This window comes from Buteo buteo, chromosome 4 (assembly GCF_964188355.1).
Source record: "Buteo buteo chromosome 4, bButBut1.hap1.1, whole genome shotgun sequence".
Lineage (NCBI taxonomy): Eukaryota > Metazoa > Chordata > Aves > Accipitriformes > Accipitridae > Buteo > Buteo buteo.
The window spans coordinates 22,476,460-22,502,001 of NC_134174.1; the positions used below are offsets into that span (position 1 = coordinate 22,476,460).

The 25,542-nt window shown below is 41.3% G+C and overlaps 1 protein-coding gene across 5 annotated transcripts in view; it reads right to left on the reverse strand.

The window, feature by feature from the left end:
• PLXNB2 (plexin B2) overlaps positions 1–25,542 on the reverse strand; it is a 261,372-nt gene that overhangs the window by 102,364 nt on the left and 133,466 nt on the right. For 4 of the 5 annotated variants that reach the window (XM_075024963.1, XM_075024965.1, XM_075024964.1 and 1 more), the window contains one exon: positions 15,698–15,766. In XM_075024963.1, coding sequence (XP_074881064.1) covers positions 15,698–15,699 — 2 coding nt within the window. In that variant the 5' untranslated portion in view covers positions 15,700–15,766. Of the gene's footprint in view, positions 1–9,044; positions 9,123–15,697; positions 15,767–25,542 lie in introns of those variants that run through there. The other variant, XM_075024967.1, reaches the window with a different exon arrangement.

A 25,542-nucleotide genomic window follows, 5' to 3' on the forward strand; every position in this document is an offset into this window, starting at 1 on the left:
AGGTTGCTCAAAGCCCCATCCAACCTGACCTAGGATGCTTCCAGAGATGCAGCATCAACAACTTCTCTGGGCAACCTGTTCCAGTGTTTCACCACTGTCACAGAAGAATTTCTTTATATGTCCAATCCAGATCTACCCTCTTTCACTTTAAAACCATTGCCCCTTGTCCTGTCACTACAGGCCTTGGTAAAAAGTCTTTCTCCATCTTTCTTATATCCCCCCTTTATATACTGAAAAGCTGCAATAAGGTCTCCCAGGAGCCTTCTCTTCTTCTCCAGGCTGAACAATCCTAACTCTCTCAGCCTGTCCTCATAGGAGAGGTGTTCCAGTCCTCTGACCATTTTCATGGCCCTCCTCTGGACTAACTCCAACAGGTCCATGTCTTTCTGTACTGGGGACCCCAGAGCTGGACACAGAACTCCAGGTGGGGTGCATTTTGAATGATGCTTCCTTGTTTACAATAGCCTCCCCAACCCACAGCACAGATGCTCCACCTGTTTTTCTCACCCCTAGCTGTTCAAAAAACCACTCACTGACCCTGTGCTTCCAGTCTTCCAGTTGCCTCCGAGGCTTTAACTCTGCCTGCCCCCTCTAACAAAACTTCCTCCTTGTACACTGAACACCAATATGTAAGATTTTTAATTTTTTGTAGCTTATGCTGGGGAAAAAAAAAATCAATCAAACAAAAAACAAGGCAAAGAAAAGATGGAAGCTGCCGCAAGCACACCATGCCTGCCCTGCAGCCCTTGCTTCAGCTGGGTGCTGGCCTTCTCTCCAGCCCTGGGCTATGCAGCTTCAGACAACCACTGTTTTTATATCACGATAAGACCCACAGGCCCCAGTGGGATTCAGAACACGGAGAGACACAGCCTGATGCCGAGGTGTGCAGTCTAACCCAGCTTGCTCGTGACTGACAAGCAACTGCCACGTTCCTTGTCCCTGCTGAAATGCCCCTTGGTGTGAGCCCTCCTCAAACACACATTCAGTTTACACTTTGTTTAATAACACCCCAGTATAAATGAACAGCTGCCACAAGAAATTATCCAGTTCTGACTCTTGAAATGATTTTGGTAAACTTCTTTCTCCCCCACTCAGATATGGTTTGGACTAATTAAAGAGAAGCTTCTTATTCAAACGAGCAGCCTTTCCCCGTCCATTGTCATACCTCGACAAGAACAGTATTTAAGTGATGTAGGTACTATTAAGATTTGAGATTCCATCCAATTAAACACCGATACAAGAGGAAAATTATCCTTTTAACAGATTACTAACAGTACACTGGTTTCTGTTGTCCACATGGGATCTTGAAAATTGACTGGCTGCATGGAGCTCAACATTTTATACTACTTCAGCGCAGAAATGGAGCAGAATTAGGAAACAATTATTGATAAGTATGCAACTGTGGCACCATAAAAGCCCCATGGGCAAGACCAATCTAAGGAGAAAGAAATGACAAAACCAGCTTTCACATTTTTCCTTTTTTTTTCTTGTTTGCACAGTTGGAAATTCATTCCCTGCTGTTTCGTATTTCCTATACTGATTAAAAGTGTTACCTACTGCATTATTCTCTTCAAGGCCTGAATTTGCTAGGTGAAAGCACCATTAGAAACAACAGGGCTGAGGTAGGGAAATGGGGCTGAATCGAAGAATTCTTTCACTATATGAGCAGCAAAATGTATTTTTCCCAATAACAGTTTATACACAGTAGAAATTGCTTTTCCACATCAAAGTCAAGACACATTCAAATAATGAGTTAATGCAAGAACCTCCAGGATAAGACATTTACATTTTTAGGAACAAACGGGCTTGTAACAAACAATACTGGGTATTAATGTCGGTCAGCACCAAAAACTGGTTTTCTGGGAAAGCTTCTGAAGATCTTTTTGCCCTCCTTTCTCTGCAGAGCCCTCAGGAACTGGCAGAATCAAACATTTCATACCTCAAGAGCTCAGCTATTTCATACCATCTCAGCACAGGAAAGGAATCATAAGCCTCTTTGAGCTAAACCTCTCACTTTCTCATCTAGGAGAAACTTTTCTATAAAGCAACAATAGTCTCAGCATTATTGTAATAATTGTGTTTTAGAGATGAAAGGAGCAGGTTGATTCTCTACTAGGTTTCTTCCACCTAGCAGAGGTAAGCAGTAAATAACTGTGCCATTAGTGTGCTCAAAAATGTAAACAATCTAATTTTAGTGAGAATGGCAAAGGAAGTTAAATACATTGGATTTGATTAATGCTGATGGTAGAAGTTGTAGTAGGAAGTCAGCACTTCTGAAAACTTTGTTCATGCTGAGATTCCATGAGCTCCCAGTTGTTTTATCCTGTTTACATTATGCATTCTGGCAGAGTGGTGAACCACATAACCTCCACATTTTTCTCTTAGAGTTACAGTTAAAAAATAGGGCTCAGGTACAACATTTTTTGACTTATGGTATCCCTGTCAACTGCATTTGGAGTTCAGGGGTTGCCTAGAACCACATCACCACCAATAAGTACTCTTTTTAACATTAAGTTTTAAAAAGTCTTATCTTGATGAAATCTTGGGAATGAGAGTCTTCCAAAATGCACAAATCTGCTTTTTCAGTTGTTTTAAAAATATGAACTTTAAATAGACAAACAGGAAATTAAAATAACCCATGAACTTTGTTTCTCTTCAGTTAGTCTCTTAAAGAGTGCTGGACTCTTTGACCAGCATTTACAGGAATGTTCAACACCTCTTGATCTGCTGAAGTTCTATTCTCTATAAATGGGTTAAAATATGTGGCATCACTTATAATTTTACCGCTTCTTTCAAAGAGGCATGTGTGAATTTATTTAATTAATTGGCCTTAAAAGGAAATTGGCCAATTTATTCCAAATTAATGGTTCCATGTTGAAATAAACCATTCTTAGCCCTATAATGACAAAAAATGAAAGCAGCATTTCCTAAGGTTTATATGTCATACCAGAGTGCTGTTGTCATAACTTCTGACTATGTATACCATTAGTTTTCCACCTTTTTTCCCCAAATTCTGGATTCTACAGAAGTTGCACTACTTTCACCTTGTCAGCACTCAGCGGTTCTGCTCTTTTTCACATGCTCAAGCCTGTCTGGGAACCTCAGACTAAACATTATTATATTTATCTCCAGTAGAAGCTCAATCCACATTTTGAGCACTTAAACACAGCAGTGGAAATCTCTGCACTTAGCTGCCAGAGCCACCTACATTCAAGAAGAAACGCACGCCCTTGGCTGGAGGGAGTGGAGGGTGGGAGCATGTAGATAATGCTGCAGCGTTTGTACAGTAGCTCTGTAGCGAGAACGCTTTTTTTAGGAATTGGGAAATCTCAATTCAGGCTGTTGAGTGCATCCACACCCATCTCTCTGACCCTTTGCTGCCAGATGCCTTTGCCCGAAGCAGAGCTCCTTGATCCAGTGCTGTACAAGAAATACTTGTACGTTTATAGGAACAGATTGAGGGAAACCTGACTTCTAGAGCACTGAGTTGCGTGGGTGATCTGGGCTCCTGGCGCAGGACCAGCTTGTGCATTTTACCCAGTGATGAATGCAGAATGTATAACCCATTTTCAGAGCGGGAATCTGAGCTCCCCTCAGTTTAACACTGGTATTGACCTCTATACATCCACAAATGGGACTGGGAAAACCCCTTGAAAGGAAGGTTTAAAATACATTTTTCTCCTAAGCATTCCTTGCCAACTATTTTCGGCATTCCTGCTCTGCATCCTGCTTGTTCATGAATTTTGCTCTCATGGGCTTAGTGCTCCCCATGCAATAACTGGAAGCGGAGGCACCTTATTCAAGGATGCTGATCACACTTGAATTAGTCACTGCTCTGAGCATTACAAGCCCATGTCTTTCTGGTGGTGTAGCCTTATGGCTGGTGGGCTGTGATAGTAATGTAAAAAAAAAAAAAAGAAGGAAAAAAAGAAAGACACCCCCCCACTGCCTCCATGTACTGGGATATGCTGTACTTCTTACTTCAGTAATATAAAACAAAACTCTAATGTCACACTTCTCCTGTCAGAACACAACCTAGAGCCCCTAATTCTTGTCTCAGATGGCAATATACTTTTACCTAGTTTCCATTATTTCCTGCTGCTGGAGAGAACCTATTCTCTCCCAACCACTGCTGTGAAATACTCATCTATAAAATAACTCTTCCTTGAATGTTTTCTTTTTCTCCTGAAAAAGGATTTGGGAACAGCAGGGATACGAGCACTCACCTCTTTTAAACTCTGCATCATAATCTTTATGACATGTTTTATCATCAACCATCTTTAAGCTTTTACTAGGGTAACAACCTTGCCTTTGCAATGGCTCCCACAGTAGTCTTGAGTGAAAGTGGGCAGAGCCAAAATGAAGAGACTAATATTAGAATTATGTGAAATAAATAAAGAGGGTTTACAGTCTGCTGAGGGAAATCTCAGCAGTAAGCTATGAAAATGCTGGATGCTAGTGCTGTACATCAGCGAACAATATCCAGCGTTCCTCAATTTACACAGGAAATGTTTTTAACTGGCATGGTACCCCCAGCTCTCAGCCACTGACTCCATCCCTCTCACAGCTCCCGAATAAGTCCACAAGTCCACAGATCATCAGAGCTCTTGCAGGGATAACGGCGGCAAAGCCTGGCGCCTGCAGTGTGCATTTTTCAGAGTGTTGCCATGGTGATCTCCAGCACGCTCATCCCCTGAGACCTCAGCTCAAAATTCAGAGGGAACCAAAGCAGGACAAAGAAATGACACCCAAGCAAAAGCAACAGGGAAATTATGTGTAATAAGCATACACACACACTTTCATACGGAAGCTTTCAGAAAATAGTTATTTTTAGAACTGACTGGTCTGTAGGAAAGAATTGCAGTCTTCATAGTCCCAACTCTAAACCTGGATGGTCTATGGAATAAACCCAAGAATTTCTAACCCTGTCTTAGCTCGTGGATCACTATTTGGCACAGGGTAAATCCTCAGCCTCTGTACTGCAAAAATCCTGATTTGTGCAGTACGGATAAAGGACAAGGGATAACCAAGCAGATAAAAAGATAGAGATGCTTGTAATAACGTAATACAGTAGAGCAGCAACAGATCACTAGATAACCAAAATCGGACACTTACTTTTTAGAACATTACATTTCGTTATTCCATGAAAACAGTTAATACAACAATTCTTAGGTATTTTAGCAATTTCATTTTTCACCAAATACATCATCTGTTGGTCCTTATGGTAGTTATACTCTCTTACTGCATTCTCAACAAAAGGGAATTACATTTGTGTGAATGTGAAAGCAACACTCTGTCAAGTGATGTACGATCTCAATATATGATTGAGAAACCTGTTGTATGGTGCTTTCATGCCTACCCTACAAAAGCACTGTGTTATAGTGGCCATACATACAGAAATAAACCAGCAAGAAAAGACACCAAAATTCAAAATCTGGGCCATGTCAGATATGCCATAGTCCAGAAACAATACTAAATGAGAGTCAATCAATGCTCTGAAAAGAAGGCTCTGCTTTGGGCTGGTACTGGCATGGAAGAGGTGGTGAGAAGACACTCATGGAGCTGCTCCAGCAGGAACTACCCATTTTTCAGCTCCTGGCCAGGTTAGTTTTCAGCTCTTGCTTAGGCATGAGGTTTGGTTGCACCCATACTTACGCCACCCATGGAAGTGGCAGAAACAAACAGCTAGGGGAGATGGGAGTACCAACCTACCTTGTTCGGCAACAGCATGGACTGGTACCCAATAAAGTGACTGTATAAACATGTCCTGACACAATTTGAGTAAAACACCTTCAGTAGGTTTCCTACAACTGGAGAAAGAAATGCTGCCTCTCACCTTGTCAAAGACAACAGACAGACAGGCTTGCTGGGATAGGATGTTATCTCCGCTCATTCCTCTTTCGTGAGAATAAACGCCTGCTTTTGTGTAAGGTGACTATTTTCAGGGTACCGCATTTGCTTACAATAATGTTAGCATATGCAATTTTGTCCAATTGTGCAAAATAGATGTATTGGGAACATTTTTCTTTCTTTAGTTTTTTTGTTTCTGTTCCCCATCTACATCATTTAATTGTTCTTTTCCTCCTGGTCCTATATATACTTCAAAGACATATTTTCAAAGAACAATTTCTCTCAGCATAGCTTGCCCCCCAGCTGCAAAAGCTTTGCTCACATATACCTCCCTTAGGAGAGATAACTTCTTTGCATAGAGCTCCTTTAGGCAACTTCTGTAATCATGCAAACAGGTAGAACGTTCCCACATGGTGCAGCCCAAAAAGGAAGCATACACATCCTGCAAAGCAAACCCACAGCAGCACCACAAATATTTATATGCCAGATAAAATCCATATTCCTGCAGCTTAGACCACTATAAACAAACACTATCCAATACATCTTTCAAGTCAATCAACCAAAGAATTCACATATGGATGGACAGTCTGATCCGAGTTCACCTAAGGGTATGAAAAACCTGGGAATGCACTGAATCAGATCACCCCTGGGTTACTGACCATACACCTTCCCTGCCTAGCTCCATCTTGGCCTTTGAACAGGATCTCCTTGGCTTTGCGACCAAGCAGACCTCTCTACAGTCATTCCATTTCTGGACACTTCTGATGAAGCACTGGCAATCAATGTCACTTCAGAGCAGAGACCAAACTATTCCAGTTTCTCATGCACAGAATGATAAAGCTTATGCTTTCTAAAGATGCTGGCTGTAAGAAGTGCAAAAGGACTTCAGGAATCTGCTATACCACTCCCGACATCAGCTGTACTGTATGTTTCTGTTCGTTACAATGGAAAGGGTATTGTGACCCTTTTTTCCCCCCTCTGTAAGTACCCTGAAGAGCCAAATAGCCAATAGCCTATGGTAGAGATTTTTGTATGTGGAACTGATGCAGAGGATGCCAAAGTCAAAACTGTGACCCAGCTTTCTGTTCTCAGTGAGGGTCTCCCGGCACCCCCTGCAGTGTCCTCAGGACTTCTCTGACATGCAGTAAGACAATTTCATTGGAAAACACCTCAAGAAAGGAAGGCAAGAAGAGGGTGTCAGAGTATAAATCCCCATAACAGGTACCATAATTTGTGAAGTCATCATTTCCACAGGAGGGGAAAAAAATTTTTTTTTTTAGAAATAAAGTTAAACACAGCTCTGTGTTTATATATGAAAAATAACCAGCCAGAGCTCTCAAAGCAATGCACACCTTCCACCTCCTCAGTGCAAACAGCACCATCATTCTTCCTGCAGGTTCAAAAAAAAAAAAAAAAAAAAGGCAAGAACAAGCTCTAAAAAAATATGCTTTTTGAAAACATAGGTCTAGCTTTGAAGAAAACTGTGGCAGATATCTTCAGTTGTCTGGAAATTTCCAGACACATTTTAAAAAAAATACTAGCTGTGTATAAACACAAGAGTTGCAATGTTTCACAAACTCAGAAGTTCCCAGGAACTGTAATTTAATACGATCCATTTAACTAGTCACAAATTAAACTGATGCAATTTTAAGGAAAACCAGCAAGAATAAACAAGACTGTATTTCGTGTATCCCTAGAAGACTTCTGTTTACAAAGTCATTGGCTTACTGACTGGCAATGAGAAATTTCCTGCCTAAAACTAGATATTTTTACGTCTTGACATTACTTCATGACATTGTGCTTGATCAAATTGAGTGCTGCAGTAACAGGACACTAGAATATTGTCTAGCTGTCCAAAGGAACAGCTATTTTTAAATATAATGTCTTTTGCATGTACTGCATTAACTGAATCAAATAAGGTTGAGGCTTGCCTTGAATTTAGCCCTAAAAATTTATTAAGCAGACACGTATTTAATTCTTATTTTTAGTCTTTTAAAATCCTTTAATTAAATATAACATTAATTGAACTAAAGATTATTATAGAGATTTTTCTCAACTAATACATTTAAATGCATTAAAGCAGGGAGAAAAACAAAACAAGAACACAAGCCAGGGTTATAAACAGATTCATATAAACAGCATTAAAAAAGTAACATCCTGAGAGCACAGGGCATTTTTTCATGTTTGCTAGCACAAAAGTAACAGCAAAGGTTAAGAGCAGTAAAGGTGGTGTATTCCATACAAATCAACACGCTAATGCAAACCATAATACATACCAGTTCACCTAGGACAATTCCTTAAACAACATCACCGCTATCATAAAGCGAGAGGATACAGGGCACGAACCGAGCAGAAGTCCTCAAACTGCTACCTATGAAGAGACCTGTAACGCCCCTGCAGCCAGGCTGTTCCAGCACCAAACCGAGAGGGATCAGCAGCATTAAGGCTTCAAATGGACTTTTGCAGAAGCCCTGCTCTGAAAGCCATGCAGCGAAAGCCCCGTGCAGGGAGTTGGGAGCAGCAGGGGCTACTACTCCAGCCTGGGGGGCAGAAGGGAGCTGTAGGGCAGCTGAGGTGAGGAGGGTGGCACTGCCCTGCCTCCCCCAGGGAGATCCCCCTCAAAGCCCTACTCCCTGGGTTCTGTAGGCTTGGAATGCATGTCAAAAATTAATTAAACCTGGAGTGAATGGGGCCTCATAAAATTGTTTGTGTATTAGTAATTGCACAGTTGCTACAGGCATAGCATTCAGAGGCTTCCCCTGTACCAACAAGGAGACAGCAGCAAGATCATGAGCAAGAAAAGCAGCAGAACAGTGCCCTTATCTGTGCCTGTTCATGCTGGTATTGTTCACACTGATATCATTCACTTGCCTAAAATTAAAAAGAGGGGGGGTGAGGAAGCAGACTTCACCAACTCCAACCTGTCTCACTTTGGCCAGGAATCAAAGGTTTATGGAGACAAAGCTAACGTAGCATCCAAGAACGACACTAAAAATGATATTCAAACTCCAGAATCAATGCAGGAGTCAACACTGAGAACTGATTTGCAACAGTTCCCTCTAAGTGCGTAAGGCATTTCTTTTTCTAAGTGGGGACAATTCTCAATTTTCACTGCCAGACACAACAAGAAACTTGGTGCCAATGTTCTCACTTCTGTGAGAATACAGAATAATACTCCAAACAGGCATCACAACCTGCTTATTCTGTAAAATCCTGTGGGCTGACACACTGAGTTGAGAGTGTTACAGGCGTCCATCCACCTCTCAGTCCCACTGTGGATTAGGAGAAGGAAGAAACCTGTTACGATGTGGATGATAACCAAGCAGTTGTATTCACCAATGTTTACAGAAGGAAAAGGAGGACAGTTTAGGCTGGTACCTTCAACAGAAATTTGTCAGTGAATCTCCTCCCTGCATCCCCCCAACACTGAGATAACCCCAAAACAGTTATCAAATTCAAATTCAGCTTTAGTAGGACAAAGAACTGATTTGAAGCCCTATTTTACTGCACCCAGCTTTTCTGCTTGATTTCGCTAGGCTTGGGTAAACTGGTTTTTGCTTTCTCTTGAAGTCCCAGGATGCAGCAGCCCTTGCCAAAAATAACTCCGTTTTAATTTTCCTTCACAATTCCCTTGCAGAGGTCTGCACTCTTTTAATGCTGTAGCATCACATATCCTTTTAATCCCTGCCCACACATTTTAACATTTCAAACACATTATTATTTATAAATGAAAAGCCACCAGGGCTTTGGTGAGGTAAAATGGTTTAGTGGGGACTGAAACTGGGGAGGGGGGACAGGGGAGGGTGAGTCATCATTTTCTGGTTTTAATCCTTCACTCCTCCTCTGTTTCGGGCTTTGTTATTAGCAGTAGCGCTTATTCACTTTGAGCAGGGCCAAGACAGCAAACAAGTCCTCTGAATATGAAAGCCAAACAATTCCAACTCCTAATTCAGCCCTGCACGCCTGCTCCAGGCTGTTCAATCCCTTGAGACCCCTTTTTGTAGCCTAGGCTTTTCCCTCCTTTAAGTGCCAACCCATCGACGGCCTTTGGCTGGGGTTTTGTCTGTTCCCACCTGCTCCTGGCAAGAGGGAGAACAGACTGGGATGGAGTGACGCCATCCTTAAGTTTTGTGCCTCATTCAAGACTGGGCATTGCCACACCGAACGGAGCAAACAGGTTAGAAAAACTGTTTGCACAGACAAAGCAAGGCACTTGAACACCACTACCGCTCCAACTAAAACACCACTTGGAAACAAGTTGCACTGCATACTGAAGGGGAGACAGCACTTGTTCAAAATCGCCTCTCCTTTTTGGTCGTTGCTCAACAGGCAGCAAAAAATTTGTCCTCCAGCCCAATTATACCACTCCGCTGATGCTGTAACAAAAGGAGAAAGAGCCATGACAGAAATAACAAGGTAACCTGCATCTCTAATGGAAGCAACAGCAGGAGGTAGAAAAATTAACTGCCACCACACACCACTTTTCTCTCCACTTCAAGCACCCTCTCCCTCTCTAAACACTCCTTCTATACACACCTTCCTGCAAATAAAATCTCTTAAAGACGGACCCTCCCAAGCCCATCTATACCTCATACCTTTTGCAGCTCCACTGAGAAACAAACCTTTGCCTTAAGCTGTGAGAGCTGGGGAGTGCAGGAGCCTGAGTCCAGCCTGGGAACTGACAACATGCAAGTTCCAGCTCTAGACTTTTTAGGGATGCTTAAGTTTGGAGAAAGCCTTAAGTGTGGACGCCTCAGGTTCAGTTGCCATACCCGCATTTCTGTACCAAAATACTTGCACTCGGTTTCAAAAGTGTGAATACTCTTGAGTTCCAAGTATAATTTAGGACAACTAAGAATATGAAGAACCTCTGAGAATTAGACTACTCATTTCAGTAAATTAACTAGGTAGCAACTGTGAAAATGCTGATGTTAGACAGTATTTCAGCTTCCTGGGCTATAAATGGATATAATTTTTACTTACCTGACAGGTATGTCATGAGAATTAGCTAATATTGACACTTTGATCTTTAAAATGCTTTGCCAAGTATTAATTAAGGAAGGATCATTTTGCATTTAAAATAGCTAGTATTTTGAAGTTGAATTTGTCTCCATCCCTCTCCTAAAATGGTAAAGAATCTACTGTTTGTTTTTCTATGTATTCCCCAGGAGATTATTTCAGAGAAATATCAGAAAGAAAGACTGACATGCAGATCTGTTTCAAGGAAGATGAATGGATAACTCTAAATAAAAAGCTGTGTTTTGTTGCAAGAATCTTCTCTTCTGTGGGTCTTGTAACCAGACCTGTAGACTTAGGTCAAATGTTACTCAATGTAGGGAGAAAGGACACCCCCACCCCCCAATAAACCACCTTTTTACAACTAACCTACTAGTATTTTTTACAAGCAGGTCTCAAAGTAAAGTATGAGAAGTTCATAACACATTGCAGACATTCAAGTACTGCATCTACTCGTAAAGCATGGCCTCATTTCTCCATAGAGGGAAAGGTGCCAACATATGGGCAAAACTCTATTACAGTTTCATCTGTAGCCAGTGATATGAAATACGTTGAAAGCTGCACGATGCTTTTATTAGACGGGTCACCCATGTAGGCTGCTGCCAGAGAAAGATGGAGAGCCAAGGCTTGCCTGTGGAGCCATCTCTCCCCCAGCCACTCCGTGCTCGATAATAAGGGCAGGACTTTCACCAGGGGCACTCTTGTCACAAAGATCTAGCAGCAAAGGCATGACATTTGGCCTTTACATGGCCCAGTGAATATAAACCCAGATTAGAGGGAAATAAAAGATTGTACTTGATAGCATATGGGAAAACAGCAGCCTAAGTCTCCAAATAAGCTGCTCTGCACACCCCAGAGAGATCATTATGCAGGGCTTTCCTGTGGTTGCTACTGCTGATGGTTACAGCCTGACCTGGTGTCACCGGCTACTTGTGCTGGTGGTGCAGAGACATCATTTCTCCTGGAGCTGCAGTATTTTCCTTGCTGGCAGCCAGGCAACACAGGGAAGATGGAGCAGAAGGGAAAGAAAAAAAGACGGGACACAGGTATTGGAAGAGATGCCAGAAAGCGCATGCATGAAGATAGATGCAACCCCTGTGTAGTCCCCCCTAATGCCCTTTAGGGTCTCAGGGTGATGACAGCAGAAAATCTGTAAGAACGTTTTGCAAAGCCTCCATCTCATTCTTGCCCGCTGCCCAAGACATGCAGAAGATACTGAACAAATGTTACCTGATGTTTTGGTGACTTAAGTCCTATGGATCTAAAGATTAGTCTTGGAGGTGATTCTGAGGACTCAAGTCTGATTGATTGTCATATCTAGAAAATACTAGAATTAAAGTTCCTTATGTGAATCCTTCACAATAGTCTTTATGATGGGAGACTTTTTCCCCTGTTCCCCTGCCTCATTTCATGCACAGCATAGACATTATTTAACGAACTAGCAACTCTTCAATATTTATTTTTCTCCTCATTATCCAGTGAGGCTCTATGCCTTATTTACCATGCTATCCAAATGTTGCTGAGAATTATTTATAGCATTTATGATATAGGAGCCAAGTTCTTATAAACAACAATTAATTTTACAATACCCAGCTGGATCCAGAAACTAAGGTGGACATTTTTGGGATGGGCACTAGTTTTGAGCAACTACTTTATAATCCTAGAAGTCTAAAAAGCATCTCCGTAGACCTTCCAGAAAGAACCTGCCTATCAGCAAGCAGAGCTTAGTAACAGCACATGACATGATGTGGTCCTCACCCTTCACAAGGGTGTTTGAACCAGGCTATTTACGGTGCCAGTGCATACATTTTACTTAAGAAATACTGTTGAGAACAGTGAACAAAACACTCAATGCTACATTAAGAACTTGTTCAAGGGATCTCAGATTGCAAGATGTGCAGTGAGAACTAATTTTTGTATCTAATTAGGGCTGTGTGTTCTCCCCCCCAACTCTGTGCACTTTCTTGCCTGTGCTCTACTTGAATGTGCCTGCTCCTGATTCCCTAAGGTACACACTCCCCATCCTTCTCCTTGCAGTCACTGTCTCAAGATTATTTTGATGTATCATCAGTATAATGCAATACAATTCGCAGCTTATCATCCCCTCCAGTCCATTTTACATTTTCCCTAGCCTTCCCCTATTTTTTAAGGGGAAAAACCCCCCTCAGTCTCCCCATCTCCCCTCTCCTCTTCACTACCTGAAGAAACACAGCAAGCCAATATTTCACTGGATTCCTCCAGCATCCCAACTTTGGCTTTCAGCTCTATGAAAGGTCAGTCCAGAAGTTCATTGGAAGAGAATGAGTAAGAGGAAGTTACTGCAAGTTTATTCCATTTTCTGGCTTTATGGGAAACCGAAGCCAAAATCCTACCAGCTATCCTACCAAACCATTATAATGTATTCAAACACAAGTTCAGATTTAATTTTCAATTTTGACTAAAATAAAATTTTTTAATAAATATCTCTGCATGCGCTACACATCAAAATGGATGACTGTAAGAGGAGGTGCTGGATTTCATAGTTTCAGGGCTCTACCTCCAGTTTGTGAGTGACTCCAGGCAAAGCCACTGCTCCTCTTGGTTCCTATTAAGTGCTTTGTTCCCTCTCTTGGGCTCTGCTGACTTTTTATATGAGAATGTCTCCATAGCCACTTCTGTGATACAAACCCAAAAGTAGATATGAAAAGGTATTTTCTCCTCTCCACATAAACTTGTTAATTTGGTGTTACTGCAAAAGTCCCAGCCAACGTGAGGCCAATTAATTTTTGAAAATTATTCAAGTTAAGAAGGATACATCTGTAATCTTAATGTCAGATAGCTGCAAGAGCCAGATCAAGAAGGTGGTTTCCATTTAGGAGCTCAGTCTACACATGCACAAAATTAAAATATCAGAAAAATAAAATATATTTGAGATTATATTTATTTTTACATCAAGGACAATATGCTAGTATCCATCTCTCCACAAGGATATGTTTATTCCTATGCCAGTTTCATGACCAGCTAATAATCACATTGTCAATAGTCTACTACTCAACTTCCTGAAATACAGCCCTACTTCATGTCTTTTATTTGTTTTCACATACATACATATATGAAATGACATTTTAACTGGGCAGGTATCTTTTACAATTCAACCCATACTCAAATGGTGCTTTCCTGCTAAACAGGCACTTAAAAAACTGCAAACAAACAAACCACAAATATTCTGCTTATTTCACAAAAAATGGGAACTGAAGATAACAGTACCTCTTTCCAAGTTTACCAGGAGAAACAGTCGAAGATTGAGTCGGTGAAAATAATATGAAAGTAACTCAAGAAAAACTTTTACGTGTACAAACTTGACACACACACATGGAATTGTTTAAGAAGTGCCACTGGCCTGAACAAGGTCACTCGAGATGTACTTTTAGGACTCTGAAGCAACTCAAGTGACTGGTCCCAGTAAATGCCTTCAAACTTTGTTTTGTTTTGTTCAATACACACCAGAAGGATTTGATTTTATATCTTATAAGCCTATATAGGTTTCAAACTGGGCCAGCTACCAGTAAAGTAGACAGTCAATGCACAGCCTAGTCTCTAAATCTTTAGCTTAGGTACAATGTTGTCAAATCTGAGGATCTTCATTTCAAGCAACCCTGTATCAGTAGACAACTCCACATAAACCAGACAGCATTTTGCAATGTTCCTGCAGTATCTCACTGTTTCAGTACTATTGGTCAGTTAGTAACTTTAGAAGACAAGTTTATAAAAGCCCAAAGGCTAAAATCAAAACTGTCCCAGCTTGTTAGACATTTAAGACAGGATCACCATCCTATTTGACATCTAAGTCATGAATTCTGTACTTTATCCAGCATTTGGAAAGGCTTAGTTGACTGCTTCCAAACTCATCAGGCAGACTCTGGGAAATGGAAGGTGAGATCGTGGGAAAAATGTAGTACGAAAAAATACTGGAATGAATCCGTAGCAACTAGAAGTTCATGACTATCACTACCCTGCACACCAGAGCCACTCAAAGCCTCCTGGGGTATGATTTGCAGAGATATGGCTTTGCTTCACACACAAATATGTACGTACATATACACATGTGCATGCACACAGTTAGGGAGTTCACATTGTTATGAAATACAGCTAGGGAAAGCAATTACTTTAAGAAAAATAATGGGGTATTCACCAGCAAAGTAACAGTTTCAAAAGGGTCTAGAAAATGAACCAAAGCTCTTATTGTTAGAGAACTATTGACTCCAGGTTTGAAAAAGTGACCTCAAGTGAGCAATGATGCACTTAGCCTGGAACTTGCAGCCGCTGTATTTCACTCTAAATTGAATTGTCAATCCACAGTGCAATCTTCTTCTACTATAAACTCACATCTTTGTGGCAAGTATACAGAAAAATACTATATACTGGCTGCATTATTCCAAGTTAGACTAAATTCCTCTGGAAATGGAAAATATGTCCGCATTACAGAATTTAAAGATCCCCATGGGTATTTATACAGGGGTAGTGTTTTGGTTTTTTTCCGTTTAAGGGCACTTAGTTACAACTTCATGTTGACATTTTTCCTGTGAACAGTTCTTAAGCATGCAAATAACTAATAGCATGTGGCCCCATTAAAAGCATTTAGGTACGTATACTGTACAGACCCACACAGAAAACTACATAACAGACATTTTATACCTCACACACATATGCACAATGATCAGATTCAGCATTCTTGCCATACTAAAAGTGGTCTTTTTGGTAAATTAGGCTGTCAGTTTAGGATGATTTATAATATCACCAATGTCAGTGGTTTGCAAACATAAATAATTGACACATGCTATGAAATACTTACATTCACTTTTCCACTAAGTCTTCTTCACTACAATCAAGTTATTTTCCAGGACAGTGTTAAATCTTCTTACTAAATAAAAGAAGGCAGCAATTAAAAATATATTCATATGCATTAAGCTATGCTCAATCACCTTAAATTTATGAACTTTAAAATATTGATTTAAGATCATCTATAGTGTCCCATAAACTGGTAATTTGTTTATATAAAGTCAATTTTATTACATTTTAAACACAACTTTAGCACGCCATAACTTTCAATCCTGAGGCTAAATGGGGCAATGTTCTGTATTTCAATAGCTGCTCAGATTATAAATCAGATGGACAGCTGCTCACAGATGTATAACTAATTACTGAAGAACTGAGAGCTCAACTGATATATTACCAGAAAGAATGCCTGGCATTACAGATGGGGTATTGTATGATTTGGCACTCTTCTAGCTAGAGCTTGAACACACTCTTATCAATGGCAGTACTCAGCACCTCCCACGATCAAACATTTAAGAATGGAAGAGAAACAGTGTCTGTCCCTCTAGGGAAGGATAAAATACCATCTGATATTCTTTAACATCACTGTATATGCAAAAAAGTAATAAAAAAGGGTTCATGTAGATTGTTCAACACGAATATGAAGATGACAACTGTCCTCGAAAAAATATCCTAGTCAATAGACGTAGTGAGTGCTGAATGCCCCAACCTGTTTCTTACATACCGTTATTTCTCAGTTACTTTTTAGCAAAGCATGCGATGTTCACTCAAACAGTTTGCAGCGAATGCCAATGCACGCACTAAAAGATCACCGCATGGCAGTTCCTAGGGAAGAGAGACCCGAACACGTGGCAAAATCCGCCACCTTTTCTCCAGAGCCATCTCATCTCAGCTGAACCTGACTTGGAGACATGTATAATAACACTGGCTCCCCAGGGAGGTAAGCCACAAACATCAGCAGGGCTTTTATTTTTCCTTCGTGTTCCTTGAGGCTGCCCAGTACTAAACCAAGTTTATTTTGTTAATGTTCGATGGGATTTAATTTCTTGTTTGCATTCCCCATATCTAGTTGCTGTGGTAACAAATTCTTTAAGACTATGTACATCCATCTCTTCCCAGGGAAAAGCTGTTTGAGAGAATCTGCACCCTAACTGAGTGGAGGATGAACATGGATACTCAGAAAAATCGTGAGATAAAGGACATGGCAGAGGAGCTGGGTGAGATATTTAGACCACAGCTGCATGATATGGCCTAACTGGAGAGTATAGGCTTGGATTGGGACTGAGGGAAGTCATATGAGGGGAGTGTAAGTAAAGCAGCCAACCCAAGAGACAGACAAAAACTTTAGACTTTAAGACCAAGGGAAAGGGCAGATTTCTTTCTATGTCTTACTGACAAAGCGAAAAACAGACCTGATGCAACTTAAGCATATAAAAGCAAAGGAAATACAGAAGTAAAAGGAAGTGCAAAGGGATGTGAAAGATCATGATACTGTCAACTACAGTCAAGAAGGAAGGAGGTGGAGCTAAGTCAGCAAGGAAACAAGACTTCATCTGGCTGAGGAGTTCCCTTTATACATCCATGTTGCCACTCTCCTTTAGACCATTTTTGTGAGCACTGCTGAATGGTGATTTAGGCACATCTTGCAGTTAGTTCACATCTCATCTTTGCAAATGCAACAACTGAAGTGTGTGGAAATTAGTATTTGGCTGAGCCTGGAAAAGAAATTGAATGCTGTCAGCCTTATGTTGTGTCCAGACAGTTACACCCCCAGTAATAAAGGTATGTCCCTTGCTAGTAACATCAGAAATTTATTATTGAGAAAACAGGTTCAACCATAACCCAGGAACTGGCAGATAGTCATCGGGCTACTTATGTGTCAGTTCTCACGTGGGTACACCAGGCATTTTAGTCTGTAGTTGGTTAATCAGCTGCGCCAGAGAATGATGTTACCAAACTAATCAATTTTCTGTATTATAAAATAGGAAGCCTTTTTTCATAAGACGCTTGGGACACAAGTCAGAAATCTCACTCACTGTCTCCCTATTTATTCAGACTGAGTCATCAGATTTTCCAGGTTCCTCCACGCAAATGGCATGCTGCTTTGGCTAGGTTTAGATGGACACAGGTGGTACCATCTGCCGCAAAGCTTCCTGGTCTTGTTTGGTTTTGTTTTTTCCTTTTACCTCCTGCTCGTAGCACAAAAGCTCTTTTTCAGCATCTTACACTGGAACACCATGAGGAACTGGTCTTTCATGGTATGGATTTAGCCAGCTGGCCAGTCAAAATGGACTGCTTAAACTAAAGGATCTAAAATGCACATTGCTATCACAGCTCCTCTGACAGCTGGAAGCTCTTGCAGATTGACCTGAAGTTAAAAGTACTTCGATGACATAGGGGAGTTGTTCTTTAAAGATGACAGAAACTATGAGCACTAACAGAGCAACTAGGTAGGGGGATGCTCACACAACCTAACTTCAGTCTAACAAGGTTGATCTTCCCGTTTCTTCCCTCTCCACTGCCTCGACAGAGAGGGTCCTGCCATGGATCACCTTCTGGAGGAGGAATCAATTTTCCCTGAGCTGTTTTTTGGATGAGACTCCCTCTCCCCTCCATAACCTGCAAGGGACAGCAGGGAGATTACTGCCATTAGACTACATTTAGCTCTTACCGTGTCCCACCCAATCTGAACGCACTTAACCGCTCCCACCCTTCATATGACACAATTTCTGCCTTTCAAATCAAAACACTCCTTTAGGTTGAGAGGACAAAGACCACCATGGACGTTTCATGCAGTTAAGACCATCAGGACAGGTCAATAACCCAGCAGAGACAGGACAACCATAAACAACCTCCCCATCCTGCAAGTGCCCTCTCTCTCATCAGGCAGCTGTGCCTCTGTATTTAGGGTGAATGTCTCAGATACTGTCATTTCAAAAAGATGATAAACTCAGGCTGATCAGTCATGTCCAAGTGCAAATTTTGCAAGTGGATAATGTGCTGCCCCAGCGCTGCAGCTGCTGGGGGGGATCGTGGCTTCCAAAAGCTGCAAGGAATAAAGTGCAGCACTCGTCCTGCGGCGCCTAAAGCTGACATGGCCATAAGTACAAGTAAGAACACATTGAGTGCCTTTTTTTTTTTTTTTTTTTCTGTTTGCTTCTAGAGCTAAAAACAGATCACAAACCACATTTCTTTAAGGGAGAGTTTTGTTTGTTTGTTAGAAAGGGCAGGCACTGGGTCAGGGATAGAAAGTTGTACTATCCGGTTCCCAGACACAGTCCTTATTCCCCTGAGCCTTCAGCTATATGTAACATACGGAGCAGATACTGTTCATATATGCTTTTGTACACCCATGGAACTTTTATCCGGCTGTTGAGCTAACGAGCATGGTGCACTTGATAGGATGGAGCATGTAGGATAACACTACATACTGCTTTTTTGAGCTTAATTTTGAAAATAGATCTTCACATTTCAGTGCTGGGAAAGCTACATTACAACACTGAGATCATGTCCATATGGAAACAGGATACAGAATTTACTATTAAAACTTTAGGGTGATATCAAATGTCAGCTTAAGACTCTAAACATTGCAGTGTATTTACATCTCTAATTAACTCTGTGTCACACTACTACACTCCAATATCTGGCCAATGCTGTATCTTCCCCCACCTTCAGCTCTCCAGCTTATGTTGCTCTGGGTCATCTCTATTCTTGCCCTATCCACCTCCTTGACTTCAGAGACACGCGCTCCGCTTCTAGCACATGAACTCGAGAGTTTTATTACTGACTTCCTTTCTGTCTCCTCTGCTTGGCTACCTCGGGCTTAGTATCCTTGTTGTCTTGAAGCTGCTCAACATAGCTCTACCTTTGATACACTTAAATCTGATACTGCTTAAACTCTTTTTTTTTTTTTTGCTTTGGTTTCCAGTCAACCCCACGCCCTTTTGACCTCAATTTTATGCACTATGAAAAGACCTTGACCAAATCTGTGCAAAAATTAACAGAATATTAAAATAATAATGGAAGTGTTTAATATTGCCAGATATACCTCACAAGAACAACTGCTTTCACTCAGCCCTTTCATTTTGCTCTTCCTGTAGTTTGCGGGACAAAAAGAAAAAAAAAAAAAAAACAAACGGAAAAAAACATATATGCCCAAGTTTTCTGTTCTTAAAATTTAAGAGACTCAGACAAAAATCAGAGTTTTACAGATACACTATAAGAACAAACCCCACCATAACCCAAAACTGAAACTAGGTAATTTGTGCTCCTTTACCCTTTCTGAATATCCTTCACTTTAGTCTAAGGAGACTAAAAACCTTATCTCTTTATAGACTTTTCCAGAGAGATTTCTTAGCTACAGAATTAAATACACTAACCACAAAGAACTTCTTTCTCTGCTGTCCCTTCTGACCATTCTAGAAATCCTACCTGCTCTTTCAACGGTATTTCACTGCAAAGATCAAACAGCAAGAACGCTACCCTATGAACTCTCATGTATTTGGGCAAGAATCGAAGCAAGCATCAGTGGAAGAGTGGTGAGCAGCACTTTTTCCAGCCTCTTCAGATTGTTATTTATCAAACCTTACAACTGATACTGGACAAAATTGTTCCCTGCCTTGTCGCTTATGTTGCACATAAGGCAACAGGACTCCTCTCTGATCAGCAAGGTGCTGAGCCAGCACCGAATGCTGATACATACTTGTCAAGCTGTCTGCCATAAAGATTTAATCCAATGCAAAGCAACAGAGAAGCAACCCCAATTTCTCAAAAGCTATTTGAGAACCCCTTAAACCTCACTTCCTCATCTTCCAACACAATATTTAGCTTGGTAACATTACAAGGGTAAGGATACCAAGAAATCACATCCACAAGTTTTAAGCCTTTGCAGAAAAAGCTATTTTAGAAAGGTCCTCAATTATGAAGCATAAACATGATGCCTGATAGTAAGCTGTAATACAAAGAATTTTACTGGCACACACTGGGGATGGCCAGCGTAACTCATGGTTATTTTGGTTGCAAATTAACACCATTGTCCTAAACTCATATCATAATAGCCATGCTACACAGTAATTTTAACTATATTGGCTACCTGTTAATGCTAAAACAGCAAATCGGAAAGGCAGACTTGTAGCACAGTAATGGTTGTACATTTTTTTTGTCATGAAAATGAAACTTTACAAATCGGGTGTAAAAATGAACTCCAGGTTGTCTTTAGTTTAAGCACACCTGCAGTGACCCTGGCTAGTCTCTGCGACAAGCTCAAAAACATATGCAAGTCAGAGAAGACCAGAATTTTTCTACGTGTTATGTGAACCAATAAACATCAGAGACATCTCCATATATTTATTTTTTATCTCCAACTTGAGTTCCAGGGAGTTAAGGTGATAAATTCAAAATCATATACAGTACAGTCTATGCCCACGACTTTTCAAATGCCATTTGGCAAATTGTTTCAAAATGAATGCTGTGAGAAGTAACTTTTATCACAATACAGGAGATTTACAGGAGATGAGAGACGGTGTAGGTGTCTCATGAAACCCAGTAGTTTCACTGTACACAGTACAGCCAAAGCAAGAAGGTAGGCTCTTCCAGAAGGCAATGGAAACTGGGTTTCTTTCTCTTACTGTTGGCTAGAGAAGCATGCCAGTTGCTCATGTTAGGAGTCTGATTTGTTAAAGTGAATATCCTCATTATATAATGGAATAACATTTTCTTAATTTTGTTCCCTCTGGCTAAAAAAGACTCAGATGTTAGTGAAAGACTCATCAATGACTCTGCTCTGATATATGCTGCATAAACATAGAGAGACAGTAAATAACCTCTCTTTAGTAGCTTACCTGCAGGGTCTTTTCAGTCCTTTAGATGACCACATGCAGACTTTCAACAGCCATCTTATTAGCCTTTTCATCAAGCACTTTGCTTTCTCCACATGTGCCACGAGACCAGAGTGGACTTCCTGAAAAGTTGCCGAGGCAGATCTTTCATTTCTAACTCGCAGAGCTTCCCGACTAATAAGGTAATAAAGGCTGCCTGCAAGCAGGAACCCAATCTCTGACTATTAACTAAGCACTTGCCACTTATATTCTAGCTGAAGGTTAATCATCAAGTAGCTTACAAAACATGTGCTAATTTGGAGACCAAAGGTGAAATCCTACAGTCACTGGAAGTGAGAGTTTCCACAAGGCCAGAATTGCTGTCCTTAACATGCATGTGTGCGTTAATGCGTTCACATAGGAAAAGGCTACAGGAGCCGCCAACACGCTCTTATGCAAAGCCAGAAACCACTCACACTTCCACTTTGATGAGCCTGTGTATTTAAGTAGCCTTGCTCAGTTAAAATACATTTATACTTATCTACCTTCAAAGAGCACACCATGCTCAAGGTCCCAAACAGACAAGCCTTTATTGTCCAAGGGGCAGAGTGTAAAATAAAATCAAATGCTCTTTGTGCTTACTGTTACTCTCTTGGTTAGCTTTAGACAGCACTTTTGCAGCATGCGAGGAGACTGAATTTTTCTCTGAAGCCTCTCCCCTTGCTCTGACAGCAAACAGGGCCAAGGCCAGCCGCCGTGACACGCTGTCTCCATGCAAGGGGCCTATTTGTGCAACCCGTTGGTCTCCCAGCAATGCAAGATGCTCCCCACGTCACGAGCATCACCTAGTGCAGGTGACAGGAGAGAGACCACCACTACACAGCAGAACAAAGTTTACTCTTAGTTTTCCAGGAATTCAACATATTACTGGCACAGCCAAATTTTTAAATTACCCCAAATTCAAAATTACCCAAAGCTTACAAGTTTTTTTCCCGTCACTTTCCTATTCCTTCAAAGTCCTAAAATGAGATTGCTGTTTCCCTTTGTTCTCAATTCTCAGATAATCCTCTTTTTTTTTTTGCCTTTGGCTTCTGAGTGCCAGGGAAGAGGAGAGGCATAGAGAGAGGTATACTGGAAAATGAAGCAGACTGCCATCTATGTTTGTGCTGACTGTAAAAAACAGTATAAACACAGATCAGTTAGACTAGTTTGCATTCACCACCAGTTTTCAAAGTCCTGAAGTAGCTCAATCATTTCAAAATACCAATAAGTATTTCACTGAGAAGAATTATGAGGAATCTCATGTTATTCTGGCAATGTGCAGACTTAAGGTAGCTTTGCGCTTACCATAAAATACTCTAGCGCTGCTATTTTGGCTTAAAACAACCCCAGCAACACCAACCACCCCCCCTTCACAAAACACAGCTGTTAACTACTAACTGAAGAACACAAAAATTCACCAAAATTGTCCTACAACCATTACTGTTCAATCAAGGTAAATTGTGCAACATCCAAGGACACTGCTTCAGAGCCTCCCACCTCAAAGAAGAAAATCAGTATCTATTATATTACATTCCCCCTTTCACCTCATGTCGTTGAAGGCATTCCACAGGCAGTTTTATTTCTAAGAGCACTGATTTTCAATCGATCTGCTCTGGCCTGGATTTGAAATAGGATACTACATGAAATTGGATCCTGGGAGCCTCAAACATGCCCAGGCTTGCACAGGAGGTTAAACAAAAAGAAAAAGCAGCTTTTTTTTAAACACAGTGTGCTAGTAAAACTGATTTTAAAGTGTCCTCCATTTCTCTCGACTGGAAGTACTATATTACCTCTATAAAGTCTTTTATATCAAGCTCTTGAAATTATTTATTATTTATATAATGCCACTGGTGCACACCTCGCCTTAGAAATATGCATTTTAATATTCAAGCAAAGCGATCCAAACCACCAAGGTAATTAAGACTGCTTTAAAATTGGCTTCACTACCTTTCCCCATACATCTGCCAAGCTACAGCCCAGTCCTGCAGTCTCTTCATCACGTAGTCAGTGGGAGTATTCACACAAGAATTTGAAGGTTTACTCCCTAAATTACAAAATGTGGCCTGCCTTATTGGAAAAAGGAGCAGGCATGACAGTGGAAGTGTGAAAAAGGAGAGGAAAAAATGCTAAGCGTAGGAAGGTAAAAAGGAAAAAAGATCGTTAAACAGGGAATGCGCCATGGATGAGAGAGAGTAAGTGATATAAGGAGATAGTGGCAAAGGATGGTGTGGAAAACAAGAGGAAAAGCATAAAAGGATGGAGAGCTTATCCTGAATACTGTAGGGCTTTAAATGCATTTGGAAGACATTGAATAGAGAAGAAAGTGCAGGAGGAACAGTTAGAGATAGCAAATTGGAGTGGAGAGCCAAGAGCTTTATTTTCAGTTTTTATTTAAAAAGTAAAAATCACCCTAGGTTCATGTTCCACTCCTTTTTCATCCCCCACTAGGATGTCAATTCCTCTGGAGCAGAGTATGAAATGCTGTGAGGACTCCTGGCACGGTGAGCTAGGCAAGCCTTGCCAGAGTCCAGACAGGAGCAGTGAAGTTTTGGGTGTCTCCTTCAATTGCGACTGATTTTTCCCAGGATAGCCCATCACACTGCAAATTTTATTTCTTTTGTTTGTTTCTAAAAGAGCAAAAAGGAATCACTGCAAAGCCTGGTTTGAAGCCTGAGTGAAATTTCATCTTCCCCACTGAGAAACGTGTAAAAATCAGAACCTTCTCATTAATACAACAGTGGCCTGGCTGTGCCTCTTGCTGGCCAGATCAGAAAGCATCTCAGCAATCGAAGTTTAAATACCAGGGATGTCTCATTTGTCCATCAAAACCAAGGAACAAGGCCACTCTGCCCAATTATCAGCAATAGAAGAACACTGCCCTCCTTCAAATCAGGCAGAAGGGCTCTTATCTTCAGTACCTCTCAGGGAATCATCCTGATCCCTCCCCACCCCCCCTTACTTCCTCCAAGAGCTGTCTTCCTAATCTGGAATCCTTCAGAGCTGGGAACCGGACCCCCTGCCTTGATTCCCATCATCTGCACCGATTTATGTTAGCAAGCCAGGCCAGCTGGCCGCCTGCAAACCCAAGGAGCCCATACACTCTGATACAGCGCCCCTTTTAAAAAAACCAAACCAAACCAAAACAAAAACCAAAACCAAACCCCCAAAAGCACAACAGTCCAGCACAGCTTTGCCTGCCAGGTTAAAACTTGCTCCCTGCCCTGTGAGCTTAACCTACCTGCTGCTGCCGAGCACAATACTTCCCTGGGTGTAGCTGCACTTCTGGTGGGTGAACCCTTCTTCTGCAAATAATTCAAAGGTATTTCTAGGCTGGGGGAAGGGTGCAGGCTTATTGTTTCTCCTTCACTAGGAAAGATACATATGTTGGGTTTTTTTTTTTAAAAAAGAAACCATTCCAAACTGTGATAGGAGCTGGGCTCGGGCTGATACTGCCCTATCTTGCAGAGCAAGTCACAGCGGGTTCTGTAATCACAGGCTCTGCAAACACTGATTTTACCCCCCTCTACGGGATCTTAACTTGCCTGGCGGTCCCGAGCAGAGGACGCCTGTGTTCACAGCCGATGGCATCAACAGGGAACGGCTGGGCAAAACCCCAGCTGATCCCATGGTCCAACCAACTGCAGTCCTTCCCTGGCTAACAACTTGCTCTTTCTTTTTTTTTTTTTTCATGAAACCTCTTTCTTTCATGTTTACACGGGGCATGGGCTACGGGAAAAAGTGCTCGTTGTTCAGTTCGAGTGCTTTTTTTTTCCGCCAGCGGAGGAAACCGCATTTGGATCCACACGAAGGGAAAAGCAATATTTATAAAGGAAGTTCCCACACTTCCTCTTCAAACAAATCACTCCTGGCTGGTTTTGCAATTACAGCCCTACTGTAAAGAGGAGGCGGGGGGTGTAAAAAAGCATCAAGCGTATTATTTCCTTTTAAAGTCACTCGCCTCTGAAAAGGCAGCTTCCAGAGAGGAAAGAGTTAAGCACTCGGG